The sequence below is a fragment of the Xyrauchen texanus genome, chromosome 26 (assembly GCF_025860055.1).
Source record: "Xyrauchen texanus isolate HMW12.3.18 chromosome 26, RBS_HiC_50CHRs, whole genome shotgun sequence".
Classification (NCBI taxonomy): Eukaryota; Metazoa; Chordata; class Actinopteri; order Cypriniformes; family Catostomidae; genus Xyrauchen; species Xyrauchen texanus.
In genome coordinates this window covers 23,154,769-23,168,487 of record NC_068301.1, presented here as the reverse complement: position 1 = coordinate 23,168,487, position 13,719 = coordinate 23,154,769, and the positions used below count along the sequence as shown (strand labels likewise).

General features: G+C 38.7%; 2 protein-coding genes across 7 annotated transcripts in view; both read right to left on the bottom strand.

Annotated features, from left to right (window-relative positions):
* LOC127619779 (protein tyrosine phosphatase type IVA 2-like) overlaps positions 1-175 on the bottom strand; it is a 62,837-nt gene extending 62,662 nt beyond the window's left edge. The window contains exon 1 of the mRNA XM_052092761.1: positions 42-175. The gene's annotated coding sequence lies outside the window, so the exon portion shown is untranslated. The remainder of the gene's footprint in view (positions 1-41) is intronic.
* Positions 176-1,031: 856 nt separating this feature from the next.
* Positions 1,032-13,719, bottom strand: part of col8a2 (collagen, type VIII, alpha 2) — an 87,267-nt gene continuing 74,579 nt past the window's right edge. For all 6 annotated transcript variants that reach the window (XM_052092808.1, XM_052092805.1, XM_052092804.1 and 3 more), the window contains 2 exons: positions 13,024-13,211; positions 1,032-5,367 (listed from right to left, as the gene is read on the bottom strand). In XM_052092808.1, coding sequence (XP_051948768.1) covers positions 3,455-5,367; positions 13,024-13,171 — 2,061 coding nt within the window. In that variant the 5' untranslated portion in view covers positions 13,172-13,211 and the 3' untranslated portion in view covers positions 1,032-3,454. The remainder of the gene's footprint in view (positions 5,368-13,023; positions 13,212-13,719) is intronic.

Below are 13,719 nucleotides of genomic sequence, written 5' to 3'. Positions count from 1 at the left end.
GTAAAGGAGTCCGAAGACGCGAGATAGTGAGCTATACTTACAAAGAACGGGCCAAACATTGAAATCCCTTGGCAATCCCCGGAGAAAGTGGACGAAATCGCTTTGAGAGTGAAGTCGTATCTCTCGTCCTCTCAGTGACAACTGAATTGAGATTAACTGGAGGGGGAGGAGTCACTCAGCGTCTGCGTCACCTTTGCGCAAGAGACTGTGGACGTTTTACGAGTACGTATGCATAAAAAAAAAAAAAGTAAATAGTCTTTAAAATAATGAGCAAGTATCTTGTCATAAAAATAATAATAAAATAAAGCCATTTAGCAAATATAATAACTGATAATTTGTTCGCTGGTTATAGTATTATGTATTTCATCTCAGAGTACAGTTTGTTCAGTGATTTAAAAATGTAGGCTACAGTATAAAACACATATCGTGTATTTAAGTAGTTGCTTTAGGAAAAAAAGTTGTTTCGAAATGGTTCAAATGAACTGAGCGCTTATTGATGAAGTTAACCACCTAATCATTTTATTCTTATTTTTAAAATCTGATAATTACATAGCTGATCTGAAATTAAAATATGTACAAAGAATGCTTATAGGTGCAATTTTTGTAATTACATTTTTTAGGTTTTTACCCATCTTTATATACCCATGTTTATGCAAAACGACGCCTAGCGAGATTTAAATGGATTTATGCTCCCCCTAGTGTTAGACAGACTGAACTTTTTGAGTACTCTGAATATGCTGAATTGTGATTGTCATACGTGTTTCACTACAACAAAACATAACAAAATCAGCTTTGTAAATATGTAGACGTATTGATTTCATATAGTCTACCACCATGATTTTGAGATGAGATTCCACCCCAAGTCAGGGTTGTCATCAGGGCCAGGGGTCACCAGGAATGCCGTCCTGTGGCCCTGCCTCAATTAAATGAACTGAGATTAATATATCAACTGAGATGAATATTTGAACTGTCTACATTCTATCTATAATCGACAGTTCTTTTTAGTTATGGAGAACAACAAAAATACACACTTGATCAAGAAAGTCTTTATTATGTTGAATCAGTATTGTCTAGGACTTGCAGATTTTGTATGAGCTGACAAAATATGTTCAATCAAAGAGTGCATTTAATATCCAAAATGGATTGCATAAAGTGAACACAATAGCCATGTACAAGACAAAGGTCCTATAGATTGGTAGGTAGATTACAAAAAAGAAGATTAAAAAACAATAGTAGGGTGTTGACGACAATGCATCTAACCCCCCAGTGTTTTTAAAATATAAGGTTATTTGTATGTTCATGTTTGTTTTGGCTGGAAATTCTTATTGAATTATCACAAATGTATAAATATGTCTTAATTAAATTCATGTGCATATGGGATTGGTTGTTTCTTTAAATTAGTTTGATATTGAACAAATATCCCTTGGAACAGAATCATGGATATCTTCTTAGTTTGTTTTGAACAGCAAAAGGAAGCAACAGTCAAAGCAGTTTTGAGATATTGCAGCACAATTAATTTTAAAAATAATCAATCCATTGCACACAAACAGTTTACACTTATCATAGAAAATATTGCTCACAGTGTTAATATACAATAAGGAAGACATCAGATACACCTCCATTAGTGAAAATTGAAATAGAATAGAACTGTTGCCAAAGCTGCTTTCAAAAGTGACACTTATGTCATCTAAATATTGCAAGCTCAATATTGACACTCTTTCGGTCTGATTTAGGTTTCATCATTCTACATATTGGCCTCAATCATTTTAAAAGTAAATAGAATTATTTACTTTTTTTTCTTTCTTTTAAAAATCCAGGAAATATTTCACTACAGGCAACTTAAGTTTATGTAATACTCTGTATATAGAACAGTGACAAACATTTTGTCAAATTAATTCCTTTACTTTGACAACCACCACAAAACCAACATTCAACCGGTATACCATGATGAAGAGGGACTTCAAGTGTCATATGACATTTTCACATCAGAAAATGTGCGTAATAATATCTTTGCGCATGTTTATATTCTAACCTATAAAAAAAAAGCCATCAAAAGGATGCTATCAAAGCTTGACGTATCCAAATTCGGTCACCTCATATATGTATCATATTTTGTCACTTTTCAAGAGATTAGTTGACATTGCACTCATGCTGGTGTCTGTCATGTCGGTGACAATCCAGACAGTGTAAGTCTATTTCAAAAGCATGTAAAAATCAGTTAAATGTAAATAAGTCAATCTATGCAGGAAACAAACAGTTTCTAAATGCAATAGAGCTGAGACTCCAGCTAATAGCATGAAAAGTCTCTTAGTTTTATACCAAATGTTACTAGTCAGTAAGGCACAAAACCTTTCACTTCACTGAAGAAAAAGTCAAGATCATGTGAGTGCCATTGTAAAAGCAGCAATGAGGAAAAATATGACGAGAGAATTGATTTGTTGAAAGAAATCAGATGCTGTCTTCATACTCTCAACCCATTAGTAGTCCATTACTCACCAACATACTGTAGGCTATACTAGGATTTTGATAAAAAGCTAACCACTGAACATCAGCTTTGGCAAGTTTTGATTTTAAGAGTATGGAATTAGAGTAACAGAAATTACATATTTGTTTTTTTTATTACAGGCACTGTTGTACAGCAGTCCTCTTGAGGCCTTCAGGATCACTATGGATTTAAACCTGGCACGTATCCAATAATGAACTCTTTAAATCATCAAGTAATTTTCTTCTTAAAGACTCTCAGAAACAATGTTCTCCATGTAGTTGTATCAGAAACAGACAGATTAATACACAATTGCTGCTTTATCACAGTAAATCTAACAAAATATATCCCTAATGACTAAGCAGATTCACCGGTCTAGCATTAATAAGAAAAACAAAATGGAACTGAGGATTATTCTTTAAATTACATGTATTTAGTGAATACAAACAATGTTTGTGTGAAATGTCTGAATTTTAAAATGTAAAATGTGGCATTGATAAAGTAGCCTAGCTGTGTATCTGAGGGACATAGAATGGTGTTTGAACTGAATTTGACTGCAACCAGGGGAACACACAGCCCCAGAGTCAAGGTGATGAAACTCAAAGGGAGGCAGAACATTTGGCAAAGTGTGCAGTCACATGGGTACGTCTTAAAATGGTTACAATGTACTTAATAGTCTGATTCCAATAAACAACAACAACTACAACAACATCAATAAAATAACACCATTATAACAATATCAACAAAAATTATATAACAGTTATAATAAAATTATAATATAGGCAGAAAATAACAACAATTACAAGTAAAACAATGATCAAATAAGACATTTGAAAGAGAGAGCATAAATTCTCCACCCTCTGATTTGAACTCGGCCTCTCTGTCGTTCAGTGAGTCTTTCCTGTCATCTAGTTGCTGTTATTACAGATGTTACTGCAGGGCACTTGTGCAAAGATTTTACAGGATGGACCGTTATGTTGGGCACAAGAGGAACCCTGAGAAGGATGAATGGATGTACTCAGTGGAGTAGAGCCCATTTGCTTGGTCAGAGGGCATCTGCACCCATACTTGGTCATTCTCCTTCAGCTCGAGTACTGCACTACCTGATGCCTGGTCCATATAGCCCTTCTTGTATTCATCATAGGTGTATGTGGCTGGCACATTGTTTTTGTACAGAGCAACCCACAGGCTGGTTCCCTTTACATGAACATGATAAGCAAAATAGTAGACTCCAGGCAGTGGGCTTGTGAAGATGCCAGTAGCAGGGTTGTAAGCATTTTGCCCATTGTACAGAGTCCTGTCGAATTTGATAGGCATACCAGATGGTGGAAATGGTGTAGTCAATATGGCAGTAAAAGCAGGGGCCACTGAGGCCGAGAGCTCAGCCTGACCAAATTGTGGTTTCTCACCATTTGGCTTTGGAATTGATTCCCCGCCAATATTTGGCCCTTGAACTGCCAACTGCTTTATATCACCGTTAGATGAACCAGGGGGCCCAGGAGGTCCAGGTGGACCTGGAGGGCCTTGCATACCACTAAGTCCAGGTGTGCCAGGTTTTCCTGGAGGTCCTTGTGGACCAGGCATCCCCTTGTCTCCAGGTTTTCCTATTCCTTGGGACCCTGGTGGACCTTGTTCACCTTTCAACCCTGGAACACCCTGTGGTCCCATATGACCAGTGGGGCCTGGAAGTCCAGGAATCCCTGATGTGCCACGTGGCCCAGGGGGTCCTGGGATCCCATTCTCACCCTTTGAACCTAATGCTCCAATTAAACCAGGATTTCCTGGTAAGCCAATGTGACCTGCTTCACCTTTAGGCCCAGTTTTGCCCATTGGACCATTAAGACCCGGAGGGCCCTTATCCCCTTGGAGGCCGGGCTTTCCTGCTAGCCCACTAGGACCCTGATCTCCTCTTAATCCTGGCAAGCCTGGAGGCCCTTGGGGGCCAATCTCTCCCTTCAGACCAGACATACCATGTTTGCCTGGAAGACCCATAGGACCTTGTGGACCTGGAAGCCCTGGCTGTCCAGTTGGCCCCATATCTCCTTGTAGACCTTCCATCCCAGGTTCTCCTTTGTTACCATAGGCTCCTTGTAATCCAGGAGGACCTCTGTCTCCTTTCTGTCCAAAAAGCCCTGGTTTACCATAACCTGGAGGTCCAGGAAAGCCAGGTGCTCCTCTGGGGCCAGCCTCACCCTTTGGGCCCAACAATCCTGGATTACCAGGAATACCGTCAAGCCCATTCTTTCCCAGACCAGGTGGGCCTGGCTGTCCTTGTAGCCCAGGAGGACCTGCTTCCCCCGGGAAACCTATGTCCCCTGGTGCTCCTTGATTTCCCTTTGGCCCATATGGCCCAGGTAGCCCATCAAGCCCTGGTTTACCCAACCCAGGGGCACCTGGAGCTCCTGGAGGTCCTTGAAGGCCATTTGGCCCCCTGGGCCCTGGTAGACCTGGCTTTCCATTGCCATTTTCCCCTTTGAATCCCTGTTCTCCAGGAATACCAGGTCCTCCTTTCTGCCCCGGTTCACCTCTTGACCCTGGAGGGCCTCTAATCCCAGGTAACCCTGGTTTACCATTCAATGACAGACCTGCTGGACCAGGCGGGCCTGGCTGACCTTGTAGTCCCCGTGGACCTGGCTCTCCATGAGGTCCGACCTCGCCACTGACTCCTGGAGCTCCTTTAGGACCTACTTTTCCTGGTAAACCTGGTAGTCCTGGCTTTCCAATTCCAGGGAATCCTGCTGGCCCCTGAGGACCTGGTGGACCATTGAGACCAGGCTTTCCTAAACCTGGTTTCCCTGGTAGTCCAGGAGGACCAGGAGATCCCCTTGGTCCAGGCTTCCCTTGAGGACCTGGCTCCCCTTTTACGTCCACCATTGGTGGAAACTCTGTAATAAAAATAAAACAAAACAAATGATGGGCCCTGTTTGATTATCTTCACAGCTAATATCCAAATACATCAGTTCTAACAGCAGCTCATTATATACAAAGCCTCCTGCTTAAGAAGATTTTGAAGACTAGAAGGCACAATGGAAAATTTGATTGTCAGTGACTAAGGTGGCAATGTTAGCCTTAATGCTCTCCCCAAACATTTCTCTTTAAGACATTACAATTAGCTTAGTTTCAAGAAATTGTGTAGTAAATTGTGTAGTACATTTATTAATTGTGCTTTACTCCACATTACTTCATGCTCAAGGGTCTGCTTAATGGCAGCTAACCAGCCTTGAATGCCTACAGGGCAAAATGTGTTTATGGACAACACATAAACAAAGGACAAGGACAAGATTCTCAACACCATTAGATCTCAGAGGAATTGTAGCATGGGAAATATAATGATTACATTTTACAATCATGTACCAACATGCAACTTGTCTACGTCAACTTGGAGAAAAAGTATGCCATGTTCAAGAAAATCTCACATAGGGTTATTCATATAGGGAAATACATACCTAATCTTTACCTGATAAACATCAATATGTGCTTCAGTCTTCTCCCTCCAAAAAACATTTAAAAAGCTGATAGATAACTAGTAAATAAAGCTCCACACATTATTTTCGTACAGTCCAGAATTCCCTAAATAGTAACTTTATTGATTGATAATTTGAAGGCTGTGTCTTTATCATTCACTTCAGCACTGAAACATTTGGGAAAGCATTAGGGCATGCTGTGAGCATGCAGGGCCTTTTTAAGGCTAAACTTGATTAAGCACTAAGGGCAGCACTTAAAAGTTTTCCTCACATAGTCACAAACATACTACTCACCACATATGTTGTTGTTCGATTTGTATTGGTTCCTTAAATGTGATTTGTGAGTTTAACGTGCAGCCATAAGTGCTAAATAAAGTTTTGCGACCTTGCTCTGTGATCGTAAAGTACATTGCTATAAGCTATTTAAATGGATAGGTTTGTTGCTGTTCTTCTATTTATTGTAAACACTAAAGTAGTTTAATTTTGCAGTATAGGGGCTTGAGTCAAAGTGTGATGAATATACAGTGCATCCGGAAAGTATTTACAGCACTTCACTTTTTCCACATTTTGTTATGTTACAGCCTTATTCCAAAATGTATTCAATTCATTATTTTCCTCAAAATTCTACAAACAATACCCCATAATGACAAAATGAAAGAAGTTTGTTTTAAATATTTGCAAATTTATTAAAAATAAAAAAAGGAAAAATCACATTTACATAAGTATTCACAGCCTTTGCCATGATACTCAAAATTGAGCTCAGGTGCATCCTGTTTCCACTGATCATCCTTGAGATGTTTCTACAACTTGATTGGAGTCCACCTGTGGTAAATTCAGTTGATTGGACATGATTTGGAAAGGCACACACCTGTCTATATAAGGTCCCACAGTTAACAGTGCATGTCAGAGCCCAAACCAAGCCATGAAGTCCAAGGAATTGTCTGTAGACCTCCGAGACAGGATTGTATCGAGGCACAGATCTGGGGAAGGGTACAGAAACATTTCTGCAGCATTGAAGGTCCCAATGAGCACAGTGGCCTCCATCATCCGTAAATGGAAGAAGTTTGGAACTACCAGGACTCTTCCTAGAGCTGGCCGCCCGGCCAAACTGAGCGTTCGGGGGAGTAGGGCATTTGTCAGGGAGGTGACCAAGAACCGATGGTCACTCTGACAGAGCTCCAGCATTTCTCTGTAGAGAGAAATTAACTTTCCAGAAGAACAACCATCACTGCAGCACTCCATTAATCAGGCCTGTATGGTAGAGTGGCCAGATGGAAGCCACTACTCAGTAAAAGGCACATGATTGCCCACCTGGAGTTTGCCAAAAGGCACCTGAAGGACTCTCAGACCATGATAAACAAAATTCTCTGGTCTGGTGAAACAAACGTTGAACTCTTTGGCCTGAATGGAAAGCGTCACGTCTGGAGGAAACCAGGCACCGCTCATCACCTGGCCAATACCATCCCTACAGTGAAGCATGGTGGTGGCAGCATCATGCTGTGGGGATGTTTTTCAGCGGCAGGAACTGGGAGACCAGTCAGGATCGAGGGAAAGATGAATGCAGCAATGTACAGAGACATCCTTGATGAAAACCTTCTCCAGAGCGCTCTGGATCTCAGACTAGGGCGAAGGTTCATCTTCCAACAGGACAACGACCCTAAGCACACAGCCAAGGTAACAAAGGAGTAGCTACAGGACAACTATGTGAATGTCCTTGAGTGGCCCAGCCAGAGCCCAGACTTGAACCCGATTGAACATCTCTGGAGAGATCTGAAAATGGCTGTGCCATTGGCTGTGACACTCCCCATCCAACCTGATGGAGCTTGAGAGGTCCTCTAAAGAAGAATGGGAGAAACTTCCCAAAAATAGGTGTGCCAAGCTTGTAGCATCATACACAAAAATACTTGAGGCTGTAAATGGTGCCAAAGGTGCTTCAACAAAGTATTGATCAAAGGTTGTGAATACTTCTGTACATGTGATTTGTTTTCGATTTTTATTTTTAATAAGTTTGCAAAGATTTCAAACAAACTTCTTTCACATTGTCATTATGGGGGTATTGTTTGTAGAATTGAGGAAAATAATGAATTTTGGATAATCCATTTTGGAATAAGGCTATAACATAACAAAATGTGGAAAAAGTGTTAGGTTTCAAATTAATAAACAACACACATTGTTCAAAAGGAAGGCAAAAAGCATTTGGACACTTTCTGGTTGCCAAACGTAAGCATGTCTATAGTCAGGGTTGGGGAGTAACGGAATACATGTAATGGGATTACGTATTTAAAATACAAAATATAAGTAACTGTACTACAGTTACAATTTAAATCATTTGTATTTAGAATACAGTTACATTCCAAAAGAATTTAGATTACTGAAGAGATAACTTTACATTTTGTTTCATTTAATATTTAGTCCTTTAAGATGTAAAACATTTACACATATAAATGATGCGATCCAAAGTGCATTTGAACAGCGGTGAAACACTTTCTTATGATGTGTTACATTCATATGAGCAGACAGAGAAGTAAGTTTGGAGCAGAAGAAATAGAAATAAACCTTGTGTAATTTGTCAGCTAAAATGCTATTTCTAGACATTTTACATGCACATGTTACCAGACACGATCATATTTTTTTTACCAAGAAAATTCACATTAGATCATAATTTCTATTTGTCTAGTAAGAGCTTTGATATTAGGGCAAAAATCATATTCTTGATAATAATTATTGTATTGTTTTCCTGTAAAAATATCTAAAAATCCTTAAAAACAAGATCAACTTGATTGTTTTAGAACAACACTGCATACTGCATGCACTGTACTGGCAGAGCTTTTATAGTCAAAACAAGTGAAAATATCAACCAGTGCTAAAGAAGTAATCTAAAGTATTTAGAAAATGTTACGGACCTTTAATAATCTAACGGAATATGTTACAAATGACATTTTACAGCATTTATTCTGTAATCTGTAGTGGAATATATTTCAAAAGTAACCCTCCCAACCCTTTCTATAGTTAATGTGCTCTGCAAGTAAGAGTACATGGAATATTAGGCATCCTCTTTATACATCCATAAAAAATAAAAATAAAATATCACCTTGACAGCAGACATGGGATAAATGGCTCATAAAAGTAAAGTTAAATCTGACAAAAGCTCTAGGATAATTTGTTTACAGATAGCAATGTTTTCGATATGTTGTATAAAAGCAATGACATTTAAACATGTTCAAAGTTGACTGAAGTGTCTTAATACTTTGAGGCCACTGAGTTTCACATTCAGAAACATAAAAGAAAAACAAAACTGTACTTTAAGCGCCCTCAAGTGGTACAATAATTTATAGCATAGATCTACAGTCTCAAAACGTTTTGTGAAATGGTTGAGATCAATATTTTAGATTTAAATGTAGAAAATGACATGTAATAGGAACAACTCTAGGAAGAGTCCTGGTTGTTCCAAACTTCTTTCATTTAAGAATTATGGAGGCCATTGTGCTCATTGAACGTTCAATGCAGCCAAAATGATTTTTAGCCTTCCCCAGATCTGTGCTTCCACACAATCCTGTCTCTGAGCTCTGGAGGCAGTTCCTTTGACCTCATAGCTTGTTTTTTGCTCTGAAATGCATTTTAAGTTGTGAGAGCTTATATAGACAGATGTGTGCCTTTCCAAATCATGTCCAATCAATTGAATTTCCCACAGGTGGACCCCAATCAAAGTGTAGGAACGGCTCAAAGATGATGCAGAGAAATGGGATGCACCTGAGCTAAATTTCAAGTGACATAGCAAAGGGACTGACTGTTTTCTTCTTTTTATTAAATTAAATTAAAGTGGCGAAGAGGCGTGGCTGAGCGACGTCTGTGGAGCGCGAGGCCGGGATAGAGAGCGGAAAGGATTGATACCTGTGGGAAATTACCTCTAACAGCAAATTTGTGTTGTGTTGCAGTGAGAGCTGGAAAGGGATAAAAGGGCAGTCCAGACCGCCAGAGGAGAGAGAGAGAGTGATGCACACAGCCGTGTTCATGTGTGTTCATTTGTTGTGCTGAAAAGCAAACTGTGTTGTGTTAAGCTGAAAAGTGTTGAATAAAAGACTTACGTTGGACTGTTTACCCGGCCCTCGCTTCCTCCATCACAAAGAGGGCTAAGTGATCTTGGTCACAAAAAGTTTTCAAAAATCGAGTTATTGCGAGTGTAGATTGATGTGAAATAACAAATAATTGAAAACTTCTCAGCACAAGGCTGCAACATAACAAAATGTGAAAAATATGAAGAGGTCTGAATACTTTCTGAATGCGTATATATCTACAGTAGGCTATATACTTTATATTCTCTTTGTCCTCCAGGCCCAGGGCAGGGTTTAATCGCTTCGATGATATTATGGCAATTGCATTATTTTCATTTTGTATGTCTGTGAAATATGTTGTAAATAATTTAAATTGGGTAAACAGAATGTAAGATAGCCACCTCTCAAACCAACTCGTTGGAAGTCACAATATCAAGCAGGGCATTATTGCATCTTTTCCAGTGTCCACTAGATGGTAGTGAGTACACAGCATTTCAGCAGGAATGCCTTTGTGTAGGCTGGTTAGAAACTGGCTTGTCAGAATAATTTTAATCACAGAGTTCAAAAGGTTTGAAGTGATTTTACTGAATATGTTGCAGAATAATCTATGTGATAATTTTTTTATAGAAGAGTATTACAAATATTATGCTAAATAATAATCAAATAAAAAGTAATGCCTTCATTTCTCTGCCAGTGACAAACCAAAATTGTTCAAAAAACAAGAAAGCAATCCCTTACATGCATTTACATTAATCATTTTACTTTTCTGTTATTTGAATATTCCCAATAGCATGGAGTATGTTGTTTTCATGACTCATTATAAAATGTCATGCATGACACAGCAGCAAAAGAAAAAAAATTGTTCTTTGCACTGAGAAAAGTTATAAACTCACATGCACACTAGATAACCAATGTATGTAAACAGCTACCAGATGCTGAGAGAAGGCAGCCTTCCAAACAAGCCAATCAAGGGCAATCTTTATCAGTAGACCAAAGATCAGGATAGTCATCAACAGAGAGAGAGGTAATATATACAATGGGGGTTAAAAAGTCCACAAGTGAAACTGCTTCTGTTTTGGATTTTTTTATTCTTTACAAATTATATTTTCATAACAATTTGAGTGAAACATTTCTGATTGAGAATCTTGTGTGCTTTGATTAAAGCAAAAAAATAAATAAAAATAATTATATATATAGAATCATAATTCTTATTAATTTTAAATCTTTCCATGTTTGAATTAGATTATGAATCCTAGATTTGAATGTAGACTCAGACTGTTGAACCCCATAGCATAGACAGTAACTTCTTTGTTTGTTACATTGTTTATGATGATTCCAAATCTAAAATTGTTTTCATCATTAGATACAATTTCCATAATTGTTACCTAAATGAAATCCACATTGTTTGATAGATAAGTTATCTGTCTACATCAATAAAAGTCTTAGAATCTGACACCTGATAAATCAATTAATCTAATAGGTGAGCGAATTAAGCAGAACAGAACTATCTTTAAACATTATACAATTATCTTCCACTTTATCTTTTCCAGTTCATCTCTCTTTACATGTGAAACAGAGACCTCCTAACATCAGAAAATGACCAAGACTGAAAGAGTGCTTTCCATCTGACACCTGCCCTGCCTATCTCATCAGCCCCAGGCTCTTTTTACCTCTCCCTTTTGTTTGGAACACCATTTCACGCCCACATTTCCTTTTGATTCGCTCCCTGGCAGCCTCAGCTTTGGAGTATATGGACCAATGATATGCTGCTCCAATTTGATGTGACTTCACCCAACACTGTTCCTCTCTCTTCTCCTCTTTCTCCTTCTCTGACATACTCACAATGCCCTCTCATATATCATAAAGGGTAGAGGAGACACTGAATGGCAATCGTTCTTGTCCTCTCTCATTGTTCATTTTCAGGGCTCTTAGTCTGACAAACTTCTGGCTGGACTCTCTAAGTCTTTCTGCGCCTGGAGAATCTCAGTCACTTGAGCTGAAGACATAGGAATTGGAATCTGTGCCCATGTTGGGCATTGTCATCCATATGACATTCTATGGGCTTTGGATGATTTCAAGAACTTCAAATTTCACCTTAACTATAGCCACTTTTCCACCATTGGGCCAAACTGTTCTCATTGTGAAACCGTGCCGTTTTATGCTGATTAAAGTTTTTCCACTTTGGTGCCTGAATGTTGGTGATAGCGTGAGAGGTAAATATTGGAGTGAGTGCCCTGTGGAGGATGATCGCACATTCCAGTTTTTAGGACTCCCCCCCCCTAGTTTTAAGGCATGTCCCATGTTTCAAAAAGGAAGGCAAAGAGAAAAAGGTGAGAGGTTTACCATCATATGTTGATGCATGCCACAATGAGTAATATAATGATATATTATAGAGTTTTAATAAGCTAGCTAGCATAATCTACCTCCCTGGTGAAAAAGGCGTGTAGAAAAATAATGTAATATACTAGTTAAACTGTCATCATAAAATCATGAAGATACACTAAACATGCACAATTTTTTAATTACATTTTAGTATCCTTACCAGAGCAGAATTTGCCAGCTACCTAGAATCAAATGAGTTACCTTAGCATTGATAAATTGATAATTTCATAAGCACAGTTGAGCACGGTTAGCTAACCATGCAGAGAAATCCGGGCAGAGAATGGTTTGTAACTATGCTCAAGTGGAAATGCTTCTGGAACCGTTCCTCACCATGCCCAGAACCATGTGGCCCGAAGGTGGAAAAGAGGCTTTCGGCAGAATACTGTAGAATGGTATTGTTATTTAAAGATGAAGTATGAAGTACTTTTGGGGAAATCAACCTACAAATGACTTACTTATAGTTGTCTCTGGCTATTATGCTGGGACAGGAAATAGGATTTCATCAGAAAAAATTCCATCACATTTGAAGGTACAAAATATGCTGTGAAAAATCACTGACAGGACTTTGACCACACATAATGAGAGTCATGTAGTTTTACAAAGTCTGGTGCACAGGATTTTGTTAATCCTTACCAACACTTACCAAGATACTGGCCCTTTCCTTCTCTGAATGGTGGCCCAACAGGTCCCTTCATCATGGGCTGCACGTATTTCATCTGAGGCATGGGAGCGTAACCTGCACCCAGGACATGGTTCACCAGTGTTAGCAGGACAAAGGGCAGTGCCAGCATTGTCAATGATCCTTTGGGATACGAGTTTCCAAACTGAAAACTGAGAGAGATAAAGATTATTGATTAACAGAAAGGTTAATGGTTTTTCCTTTTTGGTTAAACATTTCCCTTTACTTCACTATTTTACATAATATTCTTTTCAAAAAGCCAGTTTTGAATAACGTCTCAAGTGGTCCTATTATACAATTGTATTATTATTTTTGTTCTCTGCCTTAGGTCCACTTATATAGATGATCATGTATTGATGATCGCTCTGACATCAGAAAGTTAAAGGGCAGTTCACCCAAAAATATAAATTGTCTCATAATTTACTCACCGTCATGCCATCCCAGATGTGTATGACTTTCTTTCTTCTGCTGAACACAAATTAAGATTTTAGAAGAATATCTCAGCTCTGTAGTTCCATAGAATGCAAGTGAATGGTGGACAGAACGTTGAAGCTCCAAAAAGCATATAAAGTCAGCATAAAAGTAATCCTTAAGACTCCAGTGGTTTAATCAATGTCTTCTAAAATGATCCAGTTGGTTTTGGGTGAAAGTATATATATC